Consider the following 27,903-nt stretch of genomic DNA (forward strand, 5'->3'; position numbering starts at 1 on the left):
TATTTGTAAATAACTATAAAACACCTGGCGAGGCACTTCATATTTAGTCTGAAGTTCGGAGACGGGTAATAGCTTGTGTGATCTAGGGTCCATTAGGTTCCCATAGTGAAATACATTTTTGTTATGACCACGGATATGATAATTGATGAGAGAGACTGGCATCTTGGGATTGCAGACAAATGAGGTCAAAAGCGATCTTCCTGAGGATAGCCCATGTGGAGGCATAGTTTGCGCCAGAGCCGGCATAGTTGAGACCTAGATCCAAGTAAACATTTGGGGGGCATTGGGGTGGAGATTCCAGGTTGTGTCAGGGTGAGGATAATGTCGTCAGTGAATATTTAAACTCTCTGCCCCTGACTGTTTCACGCCGGATATCAGGATTATTTTGAACAGAGGCTGCTAGGGGTTTAACACACAACGCAAAAAGCAGGGGTGAAAGTGGGCACCCCTGCCGGGTGCCGTTAGTTACGGAGAATGAGGGGGAGAGAACGAAGTCCGTCCTAACCTGGGATGTGGGGTGGGAGTAAAGGTGCTGAATCGCTCGTAGGAAAGGTCCCCTAAACCCAGCATATTGTAGCGTGGTGAACAGGAAGGGCCAACCAAGACGGTCAAAGGCCTTTTCGGCATCCAGACTGAGTAGCAAGGATGCCAAATTCTCCCTGTTCGCCACGTCCACCAGATCAATCGCCTTCCTGATATTGTCGCCCACCTGTCTGAGTGGGACAAAGCCCACCTGATCCTTGTTGATCAGAGAGGGGAGGACTGCATTCAGGCGGATTGAGAGCAGTTTTGTAAAAACTTTGAGGTCTGAATTCAGCAGAGCGATGGGTCTGTAGTTGGCGCATAAGATAGGGTCTTTGGTTTGGGGATCCGAGTAAAAGGATTGTTGCATGTCTGCTGGGATGGGGGTGTCCCGGAGGAAGGTATTAAAGCGTTTGCACATGTGGGAGAGCAGGAGGGGAAGGAAGATCTTAGAGTATTCATAAGGTAGTCCGTCTGGGCCTGGGGACTTGTGGGATGGTAGAGATTTAACAGTCTGTTCTATTTCTTCTTCGGTAATTGGTGTGTTTAGGGTTGCTAAGTCAGAGGCTTGGAGTTGGGGGGGACTCCGCTTCGTTCGAGATATTGTTGCATGCGATGAGATAGGTCTGGGGGAGGCGGGGGGTTACTGGGGATGTCAGGATTTTTGTAGAGGTCTGTGTAAAATTCTGTAAAGGTATGGGCAATGTCTTTGGGGTGGGATAGTAGGTGGCCTGTTTTGTTCTTAATCTGGTGAGGCGTGGACATATGGGAGTTGTCATGCAGCTTCTTCGCCAGTAGGGAGTGGGCCTTATTACCTCTTATCATAATATACTTATTTTAGTCTAAGCAAAGCCATTTCTACACGGCCGAGTGCAAAATCACTTAAAGTCGCCTGTAGTTTTGTAATTTTCTTAAGAAGGGATAGGGTAGGGGACAATTGTAGTCGGTGTTCTAGAACCTTAAGCTCTTTCTCGGTTTGGAGCTTTGTGGCCAGAGCATCTTTTTTCATGGCAGAGGATAGTGCCATACATCTGCATTGAAGGACCGCCTTATGGGCTTCCCAGAGTGTAGGCGGGGGGGGGAGATGTCAGTAGTGTTTTTCGCGAAGTAAAATTTTAGAGTGGAGGTTAGCTCCGTTTTTGATGGGAGGTGCTGGGGAAGGAATGCGTTTAACCTCCAGTTGTAGGGCCTAAGGTTGGGGGAGCCTAGGGGCGTGGGCAGACCATGAGGGAGTATCCGTGCTTCGTGTGTTTTAAGTGTGGGGTTATTGATAAAGAAATAGTCAATACGTGAGTATGTTCGGTGGGGTGCCGAGTAAAATGTGTACTGCCGATCCCCTGGGTGGAGAGCCCTCCAGGCATCGAAGAGAGCATATCGTCTAGAGAGTTGGCAGAAGAGCTTTGAGTCCCTGAGGGCTCGAGCCGATGTCCAGGGGGCTCACCACGTGGCGATTAGCAGTTGCAGAGTGGGTTAAGTTAGTCTCCTCCCACCACTAAGAACCTGTGGTCAGACCGAAAGAGGCAGGCAAACACTTTAGACAAGAATCTATATTGTTTAATGTTCGGGGCTTATAGGGCACATAAGGTGACCTCCTGTGTTTGCCATAGACTCCTAAGGATGACAGTGACCGTGTGGGTCACTATAGTGTTCTGAACAGGTGAATGGAGACCCGTGCTTGAAGTATGGTGACCCCCCGGCACGTTTATGAGGTCCTGAGGAAAGGTAGCTCTGGGGGAATTGTTTGGAGACTAACGCGAAGGGGCCCTCGTTATCGAAGTGTGTTTCTTGGACAAAGATAATTTCTGCGCCTGACTGTCAAAACTCCCTCAGTGCCAGATGTCTTTTTCTATTGGAATTTAGTCGGTGAACGTTCAGAGAGGATCTTAGTCATGGTGTCGGGTAAGGGGAGGGGGAGGGTATCTTACCTGTTGTGGAGATGAGGTTCCGAAAATTGAAGGCCAGAAGCAGACATACTTCAGGAGGAGATCCAGGCAAATTCCGCGACCTGCACGGTGAGCTACACAATGATGGAAGGGAGTAGAAAAGAGGAGAGGTAGCTGAAAGAGAAAGGAGGAGTTAATACACAATAAACACTGAGTAATTAGAGCAAATGTCACATGACCTTTAGAGACCGTCAGTACGGTTTCCCAGGGATCCTCCCAACCCTAATCCAAGGGGATGGGTCAGGCTGATGCCCTAGATTGATCATATAGAATACAAACAACAAAACTATATTAACTTTAGTCGCTTAACCGGGGAGTGGGGGGAGGGAAGCATGAAAGTTCCTACTCTCTCGGGTCTCATCAGTGACATGCCCATAGGGTAAACTGGGGATTAAAACTGGAGCACAAGGGGGGGGGGGGGGGGGCGGGACTAAATATTCAAGAATGTCCAGGACAGATTCACCAGCCTTGGTGAATGGCAGGTCAGTCCATTAGCAGGTAACATATGAAGAGGGGGTGCAGTTAGTTCAGCTGTTTCTATGTTTGGTGCTCTTGCGGAATGCATCCACGTTCCGGGAGCGGTTAGATGGGGGGGACCTTCTGCCAGATTGTGGGTGGCGGAGGTGGAGTTGCCACAAGATCTCATTCTGGGAGTTGCATGCTGGGAGCGGCATGTGGATTTTACATCTGCTATTCACTGCTTGAAGTCTTCCTTGGTGGGCATCGCCTCTAGATACGAGTGCTATTGTGGGGGTACAGGGTGGATTTGGGCTGGCATTGGGGTTTGTTCTGATGGAGGTGGGCGAGGTAGCATTGGTTGAGGATGTGAGGTAGCATTGCCCTGGGCAAAGTATGCTAGTCCTGGTGATGAGCTCCATGGGTCCCCCCAGGTCTGTGCTTGGTCCCTTGTGCCTTCTGCTCCAGAGGGGTGCTGGGCAGGGGAGTACACCTTTTTGTGCATATGTGGCTGGTGGTGAAGCCTGTTCCCTGGGGGAGCTGAAGGCCTGTGGGTCAGAGTCTCTGGGCTTTAGTGGGAGGTGGTTCAGGTGCAGAGGTACTGAAGGCTGCATGGCTCCCCCCAGGCTCTTGTAGTATGTGGCTGGATGGATGCACAGAGCCTGGCAGGGCTGGGAAGTCTATAGAGAAATCTGAGTATGCCGGGGATCCAGGATCAGCTCCATGCATACGGGGGTTTGACGCTGTCCTCAGCAATCGAGGATATACATCTGAGCATTGGGTGTATTCTGGAGGAGGGGGATCGAGCATGGCGGGCTACAGACAATGTGGCAAGGTCCCCTGAGAAAGAAGGTTTGTCCATGGTGCCCATCAGAGCCAGTGGGGAACCCTCAGAGGTCTTGTTTGATATGTAAGCCGGTGGGGAGAGCTGTATTGAGGTCCGGGAGCGGGCCCGGGGAGGCATCCGGCGACATTTTGTCTGTTCCACCAGGTGGCATGTCCGTCGGCGGAAAGAAGGACCTAAGGTCTGAGGAGGAACCAGGCGGCGGTTGTGATGATCCCCGGGCTTTTGTGGATCGGGTGGTCCTGGATCTGCCCATTAAAGTGCGGCGAAACGTCCCCAAATGTGCCTTTGGACCACGGGCTGAGAGAGAGCAGGAGAGTCAGGCTTCCATCCAGGATGGCTTCCGGTCACGCCCCGAAGAAGGAGAACTTTTGACGTCAATCGACAATCAAGGGTGCATACCTCCATGGGCATATTTCCCCGCTCACTAGAAATATTTACTTTTTGAAGGTAGAAAATCCTTAATTTTCAGTTTGTACCTCTGCATTTCGGTCTAGCTACTGCACCTTGAGTGTTTACAAAGGTTTGGGCCCCTCCTTTAGCCAAATTAAGGGCCCAAGGTATAACGATTATAGCTTACCTAGACTATCTGCTCTTGATAGACCAATCGGCAGCCCGCTTAGACCAACGTATGGTCACCACAGTCAACTACCTGGGATAACTTGGTTGGATTCTCAACCTAGAGAAAGATCGGCGCCATAAAGGAACTGATTCCTGTGATCAAAGCAAAGTAGAATCCTTTGATTCGGCTTTGCATGAGATTTTTTGGAAAGATGGTGGCCTTGTTTGAGGCCGTTCCTTATGCTCAGTTTCATTCGAGGCTGCTGCAAAACAGTATCCTTTCGGCTTGGAACAAGAAGGTCCAAGCTTTAGATTTCCCAATGTGTCTGTCTCTAAAGGTGCGCTGGAGCCTCAGTTTGTGGTTGATAAGAGAAAATCCTTCCTACCAGTTATCCTGGAAAGTGGTAAAATAAGCCAACCTTTTGGGGAGCAGTCCTGGAAGAGGCAACTGTCCAAAAGAAGTGGTCCAGATCAGAATTGACCTTGCCTATTAACGTTCTAGAGATTCGGGCAGAGTGCTTGGCCCTGAGGGCCTGGACGTTTGCTTTACGGAGCTGTCCTGTCAGCATCCAATCTGACAATGCCACAGCAGTGGCCTATATCAATCACCAAAGGGACGCAAGAAGTTGTGCGGCCCAGAGAAAGGTGAATGATATCCTATCTTGGGCAGAAAACAATGTACCTTGCCTATCGGCAGTTTTAAATTCTAGGAATAGAAAATTGTCAGGTGGTCTATTTGAGTCGCCAGCAGTTGTTCGTGGGAGAATGGTTCCTTCACCCCGATATCTTTCTGACAATAGGTCAAAGATGGGGGATCCCAGACGAAGATTTGTTTGCTTCCAGGTTCAACAAAGATCGACAACTTTATGTTAAGAACAAAGGATCCGCTAGCATATGGAACAGGTGCCTTGGTGTTCCCGTGGAATCAGTTTGACTGATTTTATGAATTGCCTCCTTTTCTGCCTGCGTCCACGACTTCTTCGCAGGATCAAGCAGGAAGGGAAGTCTGTGATTCTTGTGGTCCCAGCGTGGTCCAGAAGATATTGGTATGCAGAGATCATAAGGATGGCGGTAGGGGTCCAATGGACCCTACCACCATGTCCAAACCTCTCGCAAGGTCCGGTATTCCATCTTGCCTTACAAACGCTAAATTTATATTTTGGCTATTGAGACCCACATTCTGAAGAAGCTTGGGCTGTCAGGTTCAATGGTATCTATCTTGGTTAATGCAAGGAAGCCAGCCTCCATAATCATATATTATGGAGCCTGGAAAGCATATGTCTTCTGGTGTGAAACCAGGGGTTGGCACCCCAGGAACTAGGTCATGGGTAGAATCATTGACTTTCTGCGGATGGGGATAAAATAAAGCTGGTCTTGAGTACTTTCAAAGGACAGGTCTCGGTCTTATCGGTATTATTTCAACGACCACTTGCTTCACATTCTTTGGTTCGTAGCTTTATTCAGGGGGTAACATGGCTTAATCCTCCCGTTAGGTCACCCCTGAACCCTTGGGACTTGAAATTAGTTCTGTCGGCATTACAAAAACAGCCTTTTTTGAGCCGATACAACATATTCCCTTGGTCCTTTTGGACAAGGAAAACAGTTTTTCTGGTAACCATATCTTCTGCAAGAAGGGTATCCGAGTTGGCTGCTCTTTCTTGTGAAGAGCCATATTATTATTATTATTCACAAGGATAAGGTAGTATTACGTCCTCATCCTAACTTTTTACCAAAGGTAGTATCAGGTTTTTATCTAAACCAGGATATTTTCTACCTTAATTTTTTTCCAGAACCCTGTTCTATGGAAGAAAAATCACTACCTTCTCTTGATGTGGTGAGAGCAGTCAAGGTCTACTTAACCACTTGCCGACCGCCTCACGCATATATACGTGAACAGAGTGGCACGGGCAGGCAAAATCACGTACCTGGTACGTGATTGCCTTCCCGCGGGCGGGGGGTCCGATAGGACCCCCCCCCGGTGCCAGCGGCGGTCGGCTTTTGTCTGGGAGCGTTCCGTGATGAGGGGGGAGGCCATCCGATCGTGGCCCCCCCTCGCGATCGCTCCCAGCCAATGAGAAACATCCTCTGCCATTGTATAGTACACACAGGCAGAGGATGTGATGTCATCTCTCCTCGGCTTGGCAGTTTCCGTTCCAGCGCCGAGGAGAGAAGACATGTGAGTGCACAAAACATAAACACACACAGTAGAACATGCCAGGCATACTTTACACCCCCGATCCCCCCCCCCCCCCCCCCTGTCAAACTGACACCAAGCTTTTTTTTTTTTCTGATTACTGCATGGTGTCAGTTTGTGACAGTTAGAAGTGTTAGGTCAGTGAGTGTTAGCCCCCTGTAGGTCTAGGATACCCCCCCTAACCCCCCCCTAATAAAGGTTTTAACCCCTTGATTGCCCCCTAGTTAACCCTTTCACCACTGATCACCGTATAACTGTTACGGTTGACGCTGGTTAGTTCGTTTATTTTTTATAGTGTCAGGGCACCCGCCGTTTATTACCGAATAAAGGTTTAGCCCCCTGATCGCCCGGCGGTGATATGCGTCGCCCCAGGCAGCGTCAGATTAGCGCCAGTACCGCTAACGCCCACGCACGCAGCATACGCCTCCCTTAGTGGTATAGTATCTGAACGGATCAATATCTGATCCGATCAGATCTATACTGGCGTCCCCAGCAGTTTAGGGTTCCCAAAAACGCAGTGTTAGCGGGATCAGCCCAGATACCTGCTAGCACCTGCGTTTTGCCCCTCCGCCTGGCCCAGCCCACCCAAGTGCAGTATCAATCGATCACTGTCACTTACAAAACACTAAACGCATAACTGCAGCGTTCGCAGAGTCAGGCCTGATCCCTGCAATCGCTAACAGTTTTTTTGGTAGCGTTTTGGTGAACTGGCAAGCACCAGCAGCCTAGTACACCCCGGTCGTGGTCAAACCAGCACTGCACTAACACTTGGTGACGTGGCGAGTCCCATAAGTGCAGTTCAAGCTGGTGAGGTGGCAAGCACAAGTAGTGTCCCGCTGCCACCAAGAAGAAGACAAAAACAGGCCCATCGTGCCCATAGTGCCCTTCCTGCTGCATTCGCCAATCCTAATAATTGGGAACCCACCACTTCTGGAGCGCCCGTACTTCCCCCATTCACATCCCCAACCAAATGCAGTTGGCTGCATGAGAGGCATTTTCTTTATGTCCTCCCGAGTACCCCTACCCAATGAACCCCCCCAAAAAAGATGTTGTGTCTGCAGCAAGCGTGGATATAGGCGTGACACCCGCTATTATTGTCCCTCCTGTCCTGCCAATCCTAGTCTTTGCATTGGTGAATGTTTTGAACGCTACCATACACTAGTTGAGTATTAGGGTAGGGTACAGCACTGCACAGACTAGGACACACTTTCACAGGGTCTCCCAAGATGCCATCGCATTTTGAGAGACCCGAACCTAGAACCGGTTACAGTTATAAAAGTTAGTTACAAAAAAAAGTGTAAAAAAAAAAACCACAAACAAAAATATTAAAAAAAAAAAAAAAAAAAAAAAAAAGTTGTCGTTTTATTGTTCTCTCTCTCTATTCTCTCTATTGTTCTGCTCTTTTTTTACTGTATTCTATTCTGCAATGTTTTATTGTTATGTTTTATCATGTTTGCTTTTCAGGTATGCAATTTTTTATACTTTACCGTTTACTGTGCTTTATTAACCATTTTTTGGTCTTCAGGTACACCATTCACGACTTTGAGTGGTTATACCAGAATGATGCCTGCAGGTTTAGGAATCATCTTGGTATCATTCTTTTCAGCCAGCGGTCGGCTTTCATGTAAAAGCAATCCTAGCGGCTAATTAGCCTCTAGACTGCTTTTACAAGCAGTGGGAGCAGTGGTCAGATGCTTTGAGGGCAGAGGAGAAATCTAGGGTCTAATAGACCCCAATTTTTTCAAAAAAGAGTACCTGTCACTACCTATTGCTATCATAGGGGATATTTACATTCCCTGAGATAACAATAAAAATGATTTAAAAAAAAAATATGAAAGGAACAGTTTAAAAATAAGATAAAAAAGCAAAAAAATAATAAAGAAAAAAAAAAAAAGCACCCCCTGTCCCCCCTGCTCTCGCGCTAAGGCGAACGCAAGCGTCGGTCTGGCGTCAAATGTAAACAGCAATTGCACCATGCATGTGAGGTATCACCGCGAAGGTCAGATCGAGGGCAGTAATTTTAGCAGTAGACCTCCTCTGTAAATCTAAAGTGGTAACCTGTAAAGGCTTTTAAAGGCTTTTAAACATGTATTTAGTTTGTCACTACTGCACGTTTGTGCGCAATTTTAAAGCATGTCATGTTTGGTATCCATGTACTCGGCCTAAGATCATCTTTTTTATTTCATCAAACATTTGGGCAATATAGTGTGTTTTAGTGCATTAAAATTTAAAAAAGTTTGTTTTTTCCCCAAAAAATGCGTTTGAAAAATCGCTGCGCAAATACTGTTTGAAAAAAAAAATGAAACACCCACCATTTAAATCTGTAGGGCATTTGCTTTAAAAAAATATATAATGTTTGGGGGTTCAAAGTAATTTTCTTGCAAAAAAAAAAAGTTTTCATGTAATCAAAAAGTGTCAGAAAGGGCTTTGTCTTCAAGTGGTTAGAAGAGTGGGTGATGTGTGACATAAGCTTCTAAATGTTGTGCATAAAATGCCAGGACAGTTCAAACCCCCCCCAAATGACCCCATTTTGGAAAGTAGACACCCCAAGCTATTTGCTGAGAGGCATGTCGAGTCCATGGAATATTTTATATTGTGACACAAGTTGCGGGAAAGAGACAATTTCTTTTTTTTTTTTTTTTTTTTTTGCACAAAGTTGTCACTAAATGCCATGGGAATATGTGAAATTACACCCCCACATGTGTGAGACATTTTGGGAGCCTAGCCGCGCACGGGACCCCGAAAACCAAGCACCGCCCTCAGGCTTTCTAAGGGGGTAAATTTTTGATTTCACTCTTCACTGCCTATCACAGTTTCGGAGGTCAGGGAATGCCCAGGTGGCAAAAAAAACCCCCAAATGACCCCATTTTGGAAAGTAGACACCCCAAGCTATTTGCTGAGAGGTATAGTGAGTATTTTGCAGACCTCACTTTTTGTCACAAAGTTTTGAAAATTGAAAAAAGAAAAAAAAAATGTTTTTCTTGTCTTTCTTCATTTTCAAAAACAAATGAGAGCTGCAAAATACTCACCATGCCTCTCAGCAAATAGCTTGGGGTGTCTACTTTCCAAAATGGGGTCATTTGGGGGGGGGTTTGTGCCACCTGGGCATTCCATGGCCTCCGAAACTGTGATAGGCAGTGAAGAGTGAAATCAAAAATTTACACCCTTAGAAATCCTGAAGGCGGTGATTGGTTTTCGGGGCCCTGTACGCGGCTAGGCTCCTAAAAAGTCCCACACATGTGGGACATATGGTATCCCCATACTCAGGAGAAGCAGCTAAATGTATTTTGGGGTGCAATTCCACATATGCCCATGGCCTGTGTGAGCAATATATCATTTAGTGACAACTTTGTGCAAAAAAAAAAAAAAAAAAAAAAAAAAAATTTCACTTTCCAGCAACTTGTGTCAAAATATAAAATATTCCATGGACTCAACATGCCTCAAAGCAAATAGCTTGGGGTGTCTACTTTCCAAAATGGGGTCATTTGGGGGGGTTTTATGCCATCTGGGCATTTTATGGCCTTCAAAACTGTGATAGGTAGTGAGGAGTGAAATCAAAAATTTACGCCCTTAGAAATCCTGAAGGCGGTGATTGGTTTTCGGGGCCCCGTACGCGGCTAGGCTCCCAAAAAGTCCCACACATGTGGTATCCCCATACTCAGGAGAAGCAGCTAAATGTATTTTGGGGTGCAATTCCACATAGGCCAATGGCCTGTGTGAGCAATATATCATTTAGTGACAACTTTTTGTAATTTTTTTTTTTTTGTCATTATTCAATCACTTGGGACAAAAAAAATGAATTTTCAATGGGCTCAACATGCCTCTCAGCAATTTCCTTGGGGTGTCTACTTTCCAAAATGGGGTCACTTGTGGGGGTTTTGTACTGCTCTGCCATTTTAGCACCTCAAGAAACTACATAGGCAGTCATAAATTAAAGGCTGTGTAAATTCCAGAAAATGTACCGTAGTTTGTAGGCGCTATAACTTTTGCGCAAACCAATAAATATACACTTATTGACATTTTTTTTACCAAAGACATGTGGCCAAATACATTTTGGCCTAAATGTATGACTAAAATTGAGTTTATTGGATTTTTTTTTAGAACAAAAAGTAGAAAATATCATTTTTTTCCAAAATTTTCGGTCTTTTTCCGTGTATAGCGCAAAAAATAAAACCGGCAGAGGTGATCAAATACCATCAAAAGAAAGCTCTATTTGTGGGAAGAAAAGGACGCAAATTTCATTTGGGTACTGCATTGCATGGCCACGCAATTAGCAGTTAAAGCGACGCAGTGCCAAATTGTAAAAAGTGCTCTGGTCAGGAAGGGGGTAAATCCTTCTGGGGCTGAAGTGGTTAAAGGCAAATGCTCAGATTCGAAAAATTGATGTTTTTGTTTGTGTTGCCTGAAGCTCCTAAAAGAGGACAGGCAGCATCGAAATCTACTATTTCGAAATGGATTCGACAAGTTATCATTCAAGCTTATGGTTTAAAGAGGTAGATTCCACCCTCTCAAATTAAAGTGCATTCCACCAGGGCTGTTAGTGCTTCGTGGGCAGTGCACCACCAAGCCTCCATGGCTCAAATCTGCAAGGCAGCAACTTGGTCTTCAATACATACGTTTACCAGATTCTATCAGGTGGATGTAAAAAGACATGAGCTTACATAATACATAAGACATAATAGCTTACCTGTAAAATCCTTTTCTTTTGAAGTACATCACGGGACACACAGATCCCGCCCCTCTTTCTAGTATACACGTGTATTGCTTTGCTACAAAACTGAGGTAATCCTGGTATGGGAGGGGTTATATAGGGAGGCAACTTCCTGTTTAGTGTGTGCCAGTGTCCAGCACCTGAAGGTGGCCTAAAACCCACATAGTAATTACTATGGCTCTGTGTCCTGTGATGTACTTCAAAAGTAAAGGATTTTACAGGTAAGCTGTTATAAAAATCCTTTTTTCTTATGAAGAAGAACATCCAAGCCCAGCTAAATTTTGCAAAAACACATCTGAAGTCTCCCAAAAGCATGTGGGAAAATGTGTTCTGGTCTGATGAAACGAAAATTAAAATTTTTTTGCCATAATTCCAAAAGATGTGTGGCGCAAAAACGCTGCACATCACCAAAAAAACACCATACCCTAGGTGAAGCATGGTGGTGGCAGCATCATGCTTTGGGGCGGTTTTTCTTCAGCTGGAACATTTGAATTATGGGAATTATGAACAGTTCTAAATACCAGTCATTAGTGGCACAAAACCTTAAGGCTTCTGCTAGAAAGCTGAATATGAAGAGGAACTTAATCTTTCAGCATGACAATGACCCAAAGCATACATCCAAATCAACAAAGGAATGGATTCCCCAGAATGGCAGAGCCCAGACCTAAATCTGAATGAAAATATGTGGGGTGATCTGAAGAGGGCTATACACAGTAGATGCCCTCGCAATGTCACAGATTTGGAGTGTTTTTGCGAAGAGTGGGCAAATATTGCCATGTCAAGATGTGCCTTGCTGGTAGACTCATACCCAAAAAGACTGAGTGCTGAAATAAAATGTAATGCTGTAATCAACAAAGTATTAGTTTAACCAGTTGCCGATTGGGCCATAGCAGAATGACGGCTACGGCGCGGTCATATGACGTCCTCCTGGAATTGCGCCCCCTGGAGCATGCACCCGGCAATGTCCGTGACCGTTGGATCCTCTGGATCTGGCGCGTTACATAACGGGGTACAGGGCCAATGACAGCGGCCCTTTACCACGTGATCACCCCCATTAAACAGACCAGAGCATGTCCGCTTCAGCTCTTCCTTGCACCGATTGGTAGAGTGTGCGAGGAGAGAAAGAAGCCAGGTGCAGCAGCGCTGTGGTCTGAATCTGAGGTGCCCACAGCGCTGATTTGTGCTAATTCCTGCCCATACATGCTCTATTCATTGCTCATCCGTGCCAATCCATGCCACACCTGTGCTCATCTGTACCTCATCCATGCCACATCAGTTATCATACGTGCAACATCCATACCACATCAGTGCTCATCCGTGCCTCATCCATGCCACTACAGTGCCCATCAGTGTCTCTCAAAAGTTAGGCAATCGGGTGTCCTGGGGCCAGCAGCGCTGCTCATGGTGGTAATTATGTACTTTTTTTCCCCTCTGTCAGTCTCCTAATCAGCAGGCTTATGGTTGGGCTTTTCCATGTGTGCACCTGCTGTCTCTGAACCCTCCTCTGCTTAAGTAGCCATGTAACAGACTCAAGCAGAAGGGGAGACCAATGAGATATGCTGTATATCAGTATTTGTGAGAAATGCTGTATATCAGCATTTGTGAGAAATGCTGTATGTCAGCATTTGTGAGAAATGCTGTATGTCAGCATTTGTGAGAAATGCTGTATGTCAGCATTTGTGAGAAATGCTTTTGTCTGGCTTTGCAGTACTCACATAGCTAGTTATAAAGGAGTACTGATTTATAACTGGCTTTGTGCGCAATAGTAAATAACTGGCTTTGTGCAGGCTTTCTAACCACTGCTATAGAAGTTTTAAAGGGAACTACAACTTTATAAGAGTTTGGTAACTACTGCTTTATAAATTCCGTTTGTTCAAAAGTACTAGTTCCAAAAGTTGTTTTAAAGTAGTAGCTCCCATATGTTGTTTTACATTCACATGAGTGTTTAGGCATGATGCAAATGGCAGTGGCCGGAAACTGTTGATTCTTACTGTTGGTTTTTACACCTGTCAGCAGCTAGCTGCAGTTCCTTTGTGTGTTTTGATGATGCAGGAAATGGTGCTGATCGGAGGTGTTAAAGTCCTGGAATTTAGGATGTTGTAAAGGAATGGGGGTGATCTGAGGGGTGAAGGTGCAGGAATTGGCACTGCTTTGAGGTGTGAAGGAGTAGGAATGTGTGTGTGTGTGTGTGTGTGTGTGTGTGTGTGTGTGTAGTTGGGTCCATATATATTTGGACACAGGCACAATTTTAGATTTTTTTTTTTTTTTTTTCCAGGTATTTAGCAAAACATATTCAAACTATAGTTTTGTAATGGATATGGGCTGAACATGAGGGTATGTACATCCAAATCAGGGGAAGGGATTAGGAATTGCAGCTATTAATAGCCACCCCCCCCTTTTTTCAAGGGACCAAAAGTAATTGGACAATTGAAACAAAAGCTTTTTCATGGCCCTGTGTGGGCTACTACTTTTGTTTCTACAGTTAAGCAGGTAAAACGTCTGGAGTTGATTCTAAGTGTGGTATTTGCATTTGAAATCTGTTGCTGTGAACCTACATCATGTGTTCAAAGGAGCTGTCCATGCAAGTGAAACAGGCCATTGTAAGGCTTCAAAAACTAAACAAATCCATCAGAGAGAGCAGCAACATTAGGAGTGGCAAAAATGGTTTGGTACATTCTGAGGAAAGAAGAACGCACTGGTGAGCTCAGCGACCTAAAAAGGCCTGGACGTTCACGGAAGATTGCAGTGGTGGATGATCGCAGGATCCTCTCTATGGTAAAGAAAAACCCATTCACAACATCCAGACAAGTAAAGGACACTCTCCAGGATGTGGGAGTATCATTGTCAAAGTCTACAATCAAGAGAAGACTTAACAAGTACAAATACAGAGGGTTCAGCACAAGGTGCAAACCAATCATAGGCCTGATGAATAGAAAAGCCAGATTAGACTTTGCCAAAAAGCATATAAAAAAAAAAAAAAAAAAAAAAAAAAAAAAACCTCAGACCAGTTCTGGAAAAACATTCGTTGGACAGATGAAACTAAGACTAATCTGTACCAGAATGACAGGAAGAAAAAAAGTATGGAGAAGGCTTGGTACAGCTCATGATCCAAAGCACACAACGTCATCTGTAAAACATGGTGGAGGCAGTATGATGGCATGGGCATGCATGGCTTCCAGTGGCACTGGGTCATTGGTGTTTGTTAATGATTTGACAGAAGACAGAAGTAGCCGGATGAATTCCGCAGTGTTTAGAGCCCAGATTTAGCCAAATACAGCAAAGTTGATTTGGACGGCGCTTCACAGTACAGATGGACACTGATCCGAAACCCACTGCAAAAGCAATCCAGGAGCTTACAAAGGAAAAGTGGAATATTCTGCAGTGGCCAAGTCAATCACCTGATCTCAACCCAATTGAGCATGCATTTCACTTGCTGAAGGCAAAATTAAAGACAGAAAGACTCACAAAGAACCGCTGAAGACAACTGCAATTAGAGCCTGGCAAAGCATCGGAAAGGTGGAATTGCCAGTGAAGGATTGCCAGTAAAGGATTCTCAAGAAAATACATAAATAAAATGTTCACTTTTAAAATATAAAATATATATATTTGTCCAATTACACTTGAGCCCCTGAAAATGGGGACTGTGTATAAAAATGTTTGCAGTTCCTAAAATTTGTGCTTGATATTTTATATCCAACCCCTTGAATCAAAGCTGAAAGTCTGTACTTAAAATTCCTTTGGATATTTTCGTTCATTTCTGGTGGCATACAGAGCCAAAAGTATGAAAATTGTGCCTGTGACCAAATGTATATGGACCTAACTGTACATAAGACTATTTTTAAATTTTTTTTTTTACCCAATAAAATGAAAACTCAAATTTTATAATGCACTATACTGGTGCATAACAGGATACAGGCAAGTTTATACAAATTGGCTCACAGAAGATGGAGGTGCGTAATCTTCTGGTGATCAGAAAAAAGGAGCAGCGCTGTGAGAATTAATTACTTATAGGGTTAAACCCATAAGTTAAACAAATAGGAAGTGAAAATAACCCAAAATTAGGTTGATAAGAAATTCAAAATATGCATTACAAATTGATTACAAAAAAACAGTCCTAATCTGTGACCCAATCAGATGGATGAGATGATGTGGGGAGAAATGGGTAAAAGTCCCGGTTGACAGGTAGAAGTACAATTAAATTGATTGAGACCTTCACCGCACCACTGTGAAAAATAATAGGATTGCGCGCTTACCAAAGGCAAGCTTATAAGAGCTTGCGACCTTAACCCGGTCGGGGCCTTTCGTGGATTGGAGACAACAACGCCCCACTTCAGCTTTAGGATGGGTACACTGTCCGTCAGATGCCAGGCATTCACTATTTAGGTAGATCAATAAAGCATAAATAGCCAGCCAGCTAGAAGTGATCACCCCAGACGACGTCAGAGTGTGACGAAACGTGCGTCGGGCGTGCTGACGTGCTGCATATACCGTCTGTAGGACGGGTGATCGCTTCTAGCTGGCCGGCTATTTATGCTTTATTGATCTACCTAAATAGTGAATGCCTGGCATCTGACGGACAGTGTACCTATCCTAAAGCTGAAGTGGGGCGTTGTTGTCTCCAATCCACGAAAGGCCCCGACCGGGTTAAGGTCGCAAGCTCTTATAAGCTTGCCTTTGGTAAGCGCGCAATCCTATTATTTTTCACAGTGGTGCGGTGAAGGTCTCAATCAATTTAATTGTACTTCTACCTGTCAACCGGGACTTTTACCCATTTCTCCCCACATCATCTCATCCATCTGATTGGGTCACAGATTAGGACTGTTTTTTTGTAATCAATTTGTAATGCATATTTTGAATTTCTTATCAACCTAATTTTGGGTTATTTTCACTTCCTATTTGTTTAACTTATGGGTTTAACCCTATAAGTAATTAATTCTCACAGCGCTGCTCCTTTTTTCTGATCTGATTGTTATAGTGTGTGTATCCCACTTTTAGAGGGCGCTCTAATTTCATTTATTGATTTTGTCACTCCATTTTCTTTCATATGCTTTTTCAATATTTTTGTTAGGGTTTATTAATTTTATATTATTATTTTGTAGTCACATGTAGCGCGGTAGTCTTTTCTTTTTCAATCTTCTGGTGATGGCATAGGCTCCTCCCAACTAGTTGTCAGTCACTTGACTTCCTCGCACACATTTTTTTTCAGCACAAATGCAAGGAAAATAATAATGGACATGCTTTGTTATAATTGAGAGACTTTTTATTTATTTTTTTTGATGCACATGATTGGGGATATAAGTAAAGCTGCAACTAATGATAATTTTCATAATCGATTAGTTAGCCTTTTTTTTTGGTTTCGATTAATCGGATAATAACCTTTTTAAAAGTGCGGTGTATAATTTTCGTTAATATGTAAACTTTAAAAAAAGGCAATTTATTATTTACCTGTATGCAGTGGTAAATATAAATAACCAACAATATGGTTAGGGAGCAAAATCTCTAATCCACTCTCTGAAAAACTCAGAAGAGAGATACTGTTAGAGGTTGAATCTGGTAAATATCATCAGATGCAGATCAAATTTTTGATGTAAAAAAGACTATTTTGCCAATTTTCAGGCAGAACTGTAATATACAGTCAGGTCCATAAATATCGGGACATCGACACAATTCTAATCTTTTTGGCTCTATACACCACCACAATGGTTTTGAAATGAAACGAACAAGATGTGCTTTGTGCAGACTTTAAGCTTTAATTTTGAGGGTATTTACATCCAAATCAGGTGAACGGTTTAGGAATTAAAACAGTTTGTGTATGTGCTTCCCACTTTTTAAGGGACCAAAAGTAATGGGACAGATTAACAATCATCCATCAAACTTTCACTTTTTAATACTTGGTTGCAAATCCTTTGCAGTCAAAATACAGTCTGAAGTCTGGAACGCATAGACATCACCAGATGCTGGGTTTCATCCCTGGTGATGCTCTGCCAGGCCTCTACTGCAACTGTCTAAAGTTCCTGCTTATTCTTGGGGCATTTTCCCTTCAGTTTTGTCTTCAGCAAGTGAAATGCATGCTCAATCGGATTCAGGTCAGGTGATTGACTTGGCCATTGCATAACATTTCACTTCTTTCCCTTAAAAAAACTCTATAGTTGCTTTCGCAGTATGCTTCGGGTCATTGTCCATCTGCACTGTGAAGCGCCGTCCAATGAGTTCTGAAGCATTTTGCTGAATATGAGCAGATAATATTGCCGGAAACACTTCAGAATTCATCCTGCTACTTTTGTCAGCAGTCACATCAATATATACAACAGAACCAGTTCCATTGGCAGCCATACATGCCCACACCATGACACTACCACCACCATGCTTCACTGATGAGGTGGTATGCTTTGGATCATGAGCAGTTCCTTTCCATACTCTTCTCTTCACTCTGGTACAAGTTGATCTTGGTCTCCTCTGTCCATAGGATGTTGTTCCAGAACTGTGAAGGCTTTTTTAGATGTTTGGCAAACTCTAATCTGGCCTTCCTGTTTTTGAGGCTCACCAATGGTTTACTTCTTGTGGTGAACCCTCTGTATTCACTCGGTTGAATTATTTTCTTGATTGTTGACTTTGACACACATATACCTACCTCCTGGAGAGTGTTCTTGATCTGGCCAACTGTTGTGAAGGGTGTTTTCGTCACCAGGGAAAGAATTCTTCGGTCATCCACCACAGTTGTTTTCCGTGGTCTTCCGGGTCTTTTGGTGTTGAGCTCACCGGTGCGTTCTTTCTTTTTAAAGGATGATCCAAACAGTTGATTTGGCCACACCTAATGTTTTTGCTATTTCTCTGATGGGTTTGTTTTATTTTTTCAGCCTAATGGTGGCTTGGTTCACTGATAGTGACAGCTCTTTGGATCTCATATTGAGAGTTGACAGCAACAGATTCCAAATGCAAAAAGCACACTTAAAAATGAACTCTGTGGACCTTTTTATCTGCTCCTTGTAAATGTGATAATGAGGGAATAACACACCTGGCCATGGAACAGCTGAGCAGCCAATTGTCCCATTTACTTTTGGTCCCTTAAAAAGTGTGAGGCACCTATACAAACTGTTGTAATTCCTACACCGTTCACCTGATTTGGATGTAAATACCCTCAAATTAAAGCTGAAAGTCTGCAGTTAAAGCACATCTTGTGTCATTTCAAATACTTTGTGGTGGTATATAGAGCCAAAAAGATTAGAATTGTGTCGATGTCCCAATATATATGGACCTGACTTAGAGCTGCACGATTCTGGCTAAAATGAGAATCACAATTTTTTTTGCTTAGAAGATAGATTCACGCATCATAACATTATCTTTCACATTAAAACAAAAATAATTGGGCTAACTTTACTGTTTCGTTTTTTTTTTTTTTTTGATTTTTATTCATTGAAGTGTGTTTTTCCAAAAAAATTGCATTTGAAAGACTGCTGGGCAAACACCGTGTAACATAAAATATTGCAGCAATTGCCATTTTATTCCCTAGGGTCTCTGCTAAAATATGTTTTTGGGGGTTCCAAGTAATTTTCTAGCAAAAAATATTGATTTTAACTTAAAGAAGTGTCAGAAAAAGATTTAGACTTTAAGTGGTTAAACTTCCTGCATTTACATGTTGAAAACTTGGCAGACTGCCTGGATTATTTATTTACACAGAAGTTCTATCCCTTTGATCTAAGAAGGAAGCTAAGTTAAAAGACTTGGTAGAATGCCTAGATGCTTTCTTTTGACAGCTGAGTGAGCAGATAAAGTCTCTCCACTTGTTTATGTGAAAGAATCGGCAACCTCTGCAGGAGAGATTGTCAGGGGAGGTGAATCGAAATCACAATTTAACGATTTAATTGTACAGCTCAAACCTGACTGTATTATGTATGACAGACTCCCTTGTCATAGGCAGGGGGCTTGATAAAAGCTATCTGTGCCTGCTGTCACTTATGCTGGCCATACAAAAACACTGTCTTCCTTAAAAAAGTCAATTTAAGAACATTCATTTGATTAGTGGTGTCAAATTGACGTTCGTTTTCGACCACAGTGACAGGAAAATTCAAAGGAGCAGAAAATATCTTGGTCAACTTCTTGGTCAAAGGAATTTTCAGACAGTGTATGTGGTTTTCCACATCCCTGCTAATACAAACACTCCTGCTACTTCTAAACTTCTTAGTATAACCTCTTCATTTGACCTGAAGCAATGGGTACAGGCTTCTACTCACTCTGATGGCAACACCCTTGACCTTGTATTCTCCTACCTAATGCACTCCATGCAGCTTCTCAAACAGTCCTTTTCCTCTCTCCGACCACCACCTTAGTTTCTCTCTCCCCCTGTCTTGCACCACCTTTCCCTCCAATCGCCTAACCATCACCCGTAGAAACTTTTGCAACTTCAACTCCTCTCTCCTCTGTTCTGCTACTGACCACCTCTATGATAAAATCTCTCCCCTGTCCTAACCCAACCAAGCCACGTCCATCTACAATAAATCCCTGTCCTCCGCCCTGGACAAGCTCGCTCCCCTCACTACACGCAGAATCAGGCCTCGACCCCTACAACACTGGCAAACAGATGACACTAAAATTCTCAAACGTAATTGCGCTCTTGAGCGTCTGTGGCACAAGACTAAGTCTCTCAAAGACTTCAACCAATACAAATCTGCCCTCCAAAAATACTGTTCTTTCTTCCACACTGCCAAGCAAACCTATTTTACAACTCTTATTAACACCTTCTTATCCAGTCCCCATAAACTCTTCTCTACCTTTAACTCTCTACTTCGTCCTCCACCCACTGACTGACCCACTGCCCAGGAGATCGCGAATCACTTCAAAAACAAGTTTGATACAATCCGTGATGAAACCTCCACTCTACAGGTATCTCCCCCAGCTAAGACCCCATGTCAACAGGTACAACTGACACTCCCCCTATTCAAATCTGCTACTACAGACGAAGTTGCTAAACTCCTTTCTATCGCCCACCTAACCATCTGTCCCCTGGACCCTAGTCCCTCTCAAATGCTATGGTTGCCCTCTGACTCCATCCTACACTCTCTAACCCCCATCTTCCCCAATGCTCTAAAAGATGCACTAGTCACCCCCATTCTTAAAAAGCCGTCCTTGGACCCTACCAATCTTAATAACCTACGCCCTATCTCCTTGCTCCCCTTTTCCTTTTAAACTCCCTGAACGCCTGGTTTACAACCAACTGAGTGACCACCTCATTAAGAACAAACTTCTTGATCCCCTTCAATCTGGATTTTGCACTCAACACTCCACAGAAACTGCTCTTTTAAAACTCACAAATGACCTACTAACTGCAAAAACCAGCGGACGCTATTCTGTACTCCTACTTCTGGACCTTTCAGCTGCCTTTTGACATGGTTGACCACCCCCTCCTCAAAAAAAAACTTAACTCCCTTGCAGTGCCGGGACAAGGTCATCCGGTGCCCAGGGCGAAGATGAATAACTGCGCCCCCCCGTGGGAAGCTACAGTGCCTACAGACGTTGAGATCTATACTAATGCATCAGTGACAGTGCATTAACCCCCTTCCTGCTGCATATTACCAATACCATTGCTAATTAAGCAAACTCCCCTCAGACTGCAGCCATGATACAAGAGATCAATGCAGTCTCACCAGTGCCCATCAAATGCAGCCTACCGCTGTGCCCATCAATGCCGCCTCACTATGCCCATAATTGCAGCCTCTGTGACCATAATCACAGCCCCCCCTGTGCCCCTAATTGCAGCCCCCCCTGTGCCCCTAATTGCAGCCCCCCCTGTGACCATATTTTCAGCCTCACTTTGCCTATGAATGTAGACTCACCATAGCCTGCCCTGGATGCATCACACATCCGACATCTCCTGCAGCGCTGTGTGTCACACAGCTGGGTCTGTGTGTGTGTTCGGCGGTGTAACAAGGTCCCACTGAGGTCCCCCTAGACTGGCTCGTGTGATAGGCGGAACACTGATTCAATCTGCTACCACATGAGCCAGTCTAGGGGGGCGGGTCCTTTTTACGGCGCCGCTGAAAACAAACACACACACACACACACACAGCTGTGTGATAAACAGTGCTCCCGGCGCTGTGTGTCAAACAAGAGGAGGAGGTGGGAGGGGAGCGCTGCAGCCACAGATCTAAGCGGTCTGTAGCGTGGCCTCTACTGCGGCCCCCTTCCTCCAGTAAATGGTCCCGCCCAGGGCATCTGTCCCTTCTGCCCACCCCTTGTACCGGCCCTGCTCCCTCGGTCTCCGTGACTGTGCTCTTCAGTGGCTCTCATACTACCTATCCCAATGCACCTTCAGTGTCACTTACAATTCTACTTCCTCCACTCCTCTTCCCTTCTCTGTCGGGGTCCCCCAAGGTTCTGTTCTTGGACCTCCTTTTATTTTCAATCTACACCTCGTCCCTGGGTCAGCTAATAGCCTCTCACGGCTTTTAATATCATTTCTACGCTGACGACACACAAATCTATCTCTCCACCCCTCAACTCACTCCATCAGTCTCCTCATGCATCACTAACTTACTAACCAACATATCTGTATGGATGTCACACCACTTCCTCAAACTCAACTTGTCCAAAACCAGGTCATAATATTTCATCCCCTACGTGCCTCTTCCCCTGACTTGTCTGTCAAGAGCAATTGGACAACCATCCACCCATCCCCACATGTCAGGGTGCTAGGTGTTATCTCGGATTCTGAGCTCTCCTTTCGGCCCCACATCCAATCCCTTTCCAAAGCTTGCTGCCTCAACCTCTGCAACATCCCTAAATTACGTCCCTTTCTAACCAATGAAACCACAAAGCTCCTGATTCACTTCCTGGTTATCTCTCACCTCGACTACTGCAACTCCCTCCTCATTGGCTTACCTTTAAATAGACTATCCCACCTTCAGTCCATCATGAATGCTGCTGCCAGACTCATCCACCTTACAAAAACCGCTCAGTGTCTGCTACCCCTCTCTGCCAATCCCTCCATTGGCTGCCACTCGCCCAACGAATTAAATTAAAAATACTAACAATAGGTTACAAAGCCATCCACAACTCTGCCTCCAGCTACATCACTAGCCTAGTCTCAAAATACCATCCTAATCGCCCTCTCCGTTCCTCCCAAGACCTCCTGCTCTCTAGCTCCCTCATCGCCTCCTCCCATATCCGCCTCCAGGACTTCTCCCGAACCTCGCCCATCCTCTGGAATTCCCTACCTCAATCTGTCAGACTGTCTCCAAATGTATTCACTTGTAGGCGATCCCTGAAAACTTTCCTCTTCAGAGAAGCCTATCCTGCCTCCATCTAACAACTGCACTATTTTCTCCATTAGCTCATCCCCCACAGCTATTACCCTTTTGTATAACTTGACCCTCCCTCCTAAATTGTAAGCTCTAATGCGCAGGGCCCTCTGATTCCTCCTGTATTGTAATTGTACTGTCTGCCCTAATGTTGTAAAATGCTGCGTAAACTGTCGGCGCTATATAAATCCTGTATAATAATTCAGAAATGGCATTCATTTTAAAACTGAATGTTTAATGCAAGTGACATTTTCAAACATTCTTTCTTTCAGCGTGTTCATTGTACAAAGTATAAATATTCTCATCTGAAAATTGATGTGTATGGCCAGCATTAGGCTCGGTTCATACGTATGCTGTTTGCTTTTGATCCGTTTCTGCAGTGCGATTTTGCTGCCATTTGCGTTTTTGAATGTGTTTTTTTTTTTTTTTTTTTTTATGCTTTTTTTGGCCTATTTGTTGGACAGATTAAAAACCGCAAATCGTGGCAAAAACACACCTACATGCTTTTACGCAGCTTCTCCATTGAAGTCTATTGAACCAAACAAGCAAAAAAGCACCATTTTTGCTTTGAAAAATGTCCCTGACCCTTTCCAAATATGCAACAGCTGAAACGAGCATAGATGTGAACATGTCCCATAGGAAACATGTTAAATGTACTGTAGTACGTTTCTGCAAAAAAACACCAAAAAATGTATAGTTGTGAGCCAGGCCTAAGATGTTTAGTAGCAGCAGCAGCATGCTTTTTTTTTTTTTTTTTTTTTTTTTTTTTATCACTTGCCATAATGGGGTTCAAAAAACTAAAATTAGTCCTTTTACAGTACAAAAAACAGATCGCTACTATAAGGGGCTCATTCATATTGTGAAACAGTAAGAGTAATGATATAGGTTAATCCTTTTAAATACTATGCACAATGCTGGTAACAGTTTACTTTAACCACTTCTGCCCCAGAAGGATTTACCCCCTTCCTGACCACAGCACTTTTTACAATTTGGCACTGCGTCGCTTTAACTGCTAATTGCGCGGTTATGCAATGCTGTACCCAAGCAAAATTTGCGTCCTTTTCTTCCCACAAATAGAGCTTTCTTTTGATGGTATTTTATCACCTCTGCGGGTTTTATTTTTTGCGCTATAAACGGAAAAAGACCGCAAATTTTGAAAAATAAAATTTTTTTCTACTTTTTGTTTATAAAAAGAATCCAATAAACTCAATTTTAGTCATACATTTATGCCAAAATGTATTTGGACACATGTCTTTGGTAAAAAAAAATGTCAATAAGCGTATATTGGTTTGCGCAAAAGTTATAACGTCTACAAACTAGGGTACATTTTCTGGAATTTACACAGCTTTTAGTTTGACTGCCTATGTCATTTCTTGAGGTGCTAAAATGGCAGGGCAGTACAAAACCCCCCCAAATGACCCCATTTTGGAAAGTAGACACCCCAAGGAAGTTGCTGAGAGGCATGTTGAGCCCATTGAATATTAATTTTTTTTTTGTCCCAAGTGATTGAATAATGACCAAAAAAAAAAAAATTTTCAAAAAGTTGTCACTAAATGATATATTGCTCACACAGGCCATGGGCATATGTGGAATTGCACCCCAAAATACATTCAGCTGCTTCTCCTACCACATGTGTGGGACTTTTTGGGAGCCTAGCCGCGTACGGGGCCCCGAAAACCAATCACCGCCTTCAGGATTTCTAAGGGTGTAAATTTTGGATTTCACTCCTCACTACCTATCAGTTTTGAAGGCCATAAAATGCCCAGATGGCACAACCACCCCCCCCCCCCCCCAATGACCCCATTTTGGAAAGTAGACACCCCAAGCTATTTGCTGAGAGGCATGGTGAGTATTTTGCAGCTCTCATTTGTTTTTGAAAATGAAGAAAGACAAGAAGAATTTTTTCTTTTTTCAATTTTCAAAACTTTGTGACAAAAAGTGAGGTCTGCAAAATACTCACTATACCTCTCAGCAAATAGCTTGGGGTGTCTACTTTCCAAAATGGGGTCATTTGGGGGGGGGGGGGGGGGTTTGAACTGTCCTGGCATTTTATGCACAACATTTAGAAGCTTATGTCACACATAACCCAATCTTCTAAGGCAAAGCCCTTTCTGACACTATTTGTTTACATGCAAAAATATTTTTTTTTTTGCAAGAAAATTACTTTGAACCCCCAAACATTATATATATTTTTTAAAGCAAAGGCCCTACAGATTAAAATGGGTGTTTCATTTTTTTTTTTCACACAGTATTTGCGCAGCAATTTTTTTCAAACGCATTTTTTGGGGAAAAAACACACTTTTTTAATTTTAATGCACTAAAACACACTATATTGCCCAAATGTTTCAAAAAATTTGATCTTAGGCCGAGTACATGGATACCAAACATGACCTGCTTTAAAATTGCGCACAAACGTGCAGTGGCGACAAACTGAATACATTTTTAAAAGCCTTTACAGGTTACCACTTTAGATTTACAGAGGAGGTCTACTGCTAAAATTACTGCCCTCGATCTGACCTTTGCGGTGATACTTCACATGCGTGGTGCAATTGCTGTTTACATTTGACGCCAGACCAACGCTTGCGTTCGCTTTTGCGCGAGAGCAGGGGGGGACAGGAGTGCTCTTATTTTTTTTTTTTTTTTTACTTTTTTTATCTTATTTTTAAACTGTTCCTTTTTATTTTTTATTTTTTTTTATTATGTCAGGGAATGTAAATATCCCCTATGATAGCAATAGGTAGTGACAGGTACTCTTTTTTGAAAAAATTGGGGTCTATTAGACCCTAGATCTCTCCTCTGCCCTCAAAGCATCTGACCACACCAAGATCGGTGTGATAAAATGCTTTCCCAATTTCCCAATGGCGCTGTTTACATTCGGCGAAATCTAAGTCATGAAATGCTCGTAGCTTCCGGTTTCTTAGGCCAAAGAGATGATTGGAGCCACTCTGGTCTCTGATCAGCTCTATGGTCAGCTGGCTGAATCACCGGCTGCATTCTCAGGTTCCCTGTTGAGACAGGAGAGCCAGAGAAAAACACGGAAGACGGTGGGGGGGGGGGGGGCATTCCCTCCCACTGCTTGTAAAAGCAGTCTAGAGGCTAATTAGCCGCTAGGATTGCTTTTACATGAAAGCCGACCGCTGCCTGAAAAGAATGATACTAAGATGATACCTAAACCTGCAGGCATCATTCTGATATAACCACTCAAAGTCGTGAATGGCATACCTGAAAACAAAAAAATGGTTAACAATAAAACACAGTAAACAGTAAAGTATAAAAAATTACATACCTGAAAAGTAAACATGATAAAACATAACAACAATAAAACATTGTAGAATAGAATACAGTAAAAAAGAGCAGAACAATAGAGAGAGAATAGAGCGAGAGAGAACAATAAAACGACAACTATTTTTGTTGTTTTATTTTATTTTTTTTGTTTTTTTTTTGTTTGTAACTTTTATAACTGTAACGGGTTCTAGGTTCAGGTCTCTCCAAAATGTGATGGCATCTTGGGAGACCCTGTGAAAGTGTGCCTAGTCTGTGCAGTGCTGTACCCTACACTAATAACTAGTGCATGGTAGCGTTCAAAACATTCACCAATGCAAAGACCAGGTTTGTCAGGACAGGAGGGAAAATAATAGCGGGTGTCACGCCTATATACGCGCTTGCTGCAGACACATCTTTTTTGGGGGGGGTTCGTTGGATAGGGGTACTTGGGAGGACATAAAGAAAATGCCTCTCATGCAGCCAACTGCATTTGATTGGGGATGTGAATGAGGGAAGTACGGGTGCTGCAGAAGTGGTGGGTTCCCAATTAGGATTGGCGAATGCAGCAGGAAGGGCACTATGGGCACGACGGGCCTGCGTTTGTCTTCTTGGTGGCAGCAGGACACTACTTGTGCTTGCCACCTCACCAGGTCGAACTGCTCTTATGGGACTCGCCACGTCACCAAGTGTTACTGCAGTGCTGGTTTGACTATGACCAGGGTGTACTAGGCCGCTGGCGCTTGCCAGTTCACCAAAACGCTACCAAAAAAACTGTTAGCGATCGCAGGGATCAGGCCAACTAATCAGCCTACCGATTTAATCGTTTATGAAAATAGTTGACGACTATTTTCATAATCGATTAGTTGTTTCAGCCCTAGATATAAGTAATATAATATGTTTACTAGTCGCAGATACATTTGGAGAAATTGTTGGTTTAAGTTTTATGAATCTGCGCAGCACTGTGTAACATTGAATTATTTGCAAATTACATCAGATGATATTTACGATTTAGAAGCATGGTCTCTTACCAAATACTGTTTAGGGCTCACAGCCTATTCTAGTGATGATAAAGATGGTTATTCTTTTGAAAAATGTTAAAGCAATTAATTCCAACAGCAAAAATGTGTCATGTTGCTGTTTACTAATCCTTAGGTGTGGTCAATGCATTTTGTTTTTTTATTTTATTTATTTTTTACCTAGTTAACCGGACTGTGTGTGTGTGTTTGTTTTAACTTCCTTTTTAACAGACCAAGTTGGTAAACTGCAATATTTTAAAATGTTGACTTTGGGTTTAATAATGCTTTAAAAATGATACCTGATAAATGCCTAGCGGAACGCCTACACCAAACCTGTGCTTTGCTCAGAAGGGTAAATTTACTTGATTTGTTAATGTCTCCAGGATGCTCATTCTTTTTTCTCCCATCTGTTAGTGCTGATGCTTGGCTGTTCAGGAACCCAGGCTGCCACATGGGGACAGCAAGAGAATCCTTAGAAATCTGTTGGCTCCAAGTAGTTTTTTAGAGCTTACCTAGGGCTGCTCATTGCTAAACAGAGTGGCAGGGCAGTGATGGGTAAAGTGCATTTTAGTGGGGTGTGTAATCAAAGTAAACCTTTTCCTTGGCTTCCGTTGTGCAAAATGCAGGTTTATTTTAAAACTTGGCTAAGCTACATAATTATTGCAGATCAAGATTTGCTACCTACAGCATGTCATTGCTTGAGTTGGGCTGTGTGTACATTAATTTAAATGAAAGTAAATGCATATAATGTAGAAATTAAATTTGGACTTATGTGTACTTGTGTTTCTCAACATTACAACTCGTTGCTTCTTATTATATACTTCCTGTAAATGTTAGTGCTTGTTGACTGACAGTTATTGACTCAATTAGAATTTTTATTTTACTTCATTACAGGTCGTGACATTATTGGTTTGGCTGAAACTGGCTCTGGAAAGACGGGTGCCTTTGCATTACCTATTCTTCAAACCTTGCTGGAAGGTCCTCAGAGGCTGTATGCTTTGGTTCTGACACCAACTAGGGAACTGGCTTTTCAGATTTCTGAACAGTTTGAAGCTCTTGGTTCTTCCATTGGCATTAAATGTGGTATGCTTATGTTGT

General features: G+C 43.4%; 1 protein-coding gene across 2 annotated transcripts in view; it reads left to right on the forward strand.

The window, feature by feature from the left end:
• Positions 1 to 27,903, forward strand: part of DDX47 (DEAD-box helicase 47) — a 582,234-nt gene that overhangs the window by 119,027 nt on the left and 435,304 nt on the right. For both annotated transcript variants that reach the window (XM_073592664.1, XM_073592663.1), the window contains exon 3: positions 27,700 to 27,888. In XM_073592664.1, coding sequence (XP_073448765.1) covers positions 27,700 to 27,888 — 189 coding nt within the window. The remainder of the gene's footprint in view (positions 1 to 27,699; positions 27,889 to 27,903) is intronic.

The sequence above is a fragment of the Aquarana catesbeiana genome, linkage group LG07 (assembly GCF_042186555.1).
Source record: "Aquarana catesbeiana isolate 2022-GZ linkage group LG07, ASM4218655v1, whole genome shotgun sequence".
Lineage (NCBI taxonomy): Eukaryota > Metazoa > Chordata > Amphibia > Anura > Ranidae > Aquarana > Aquarana catesbeiana.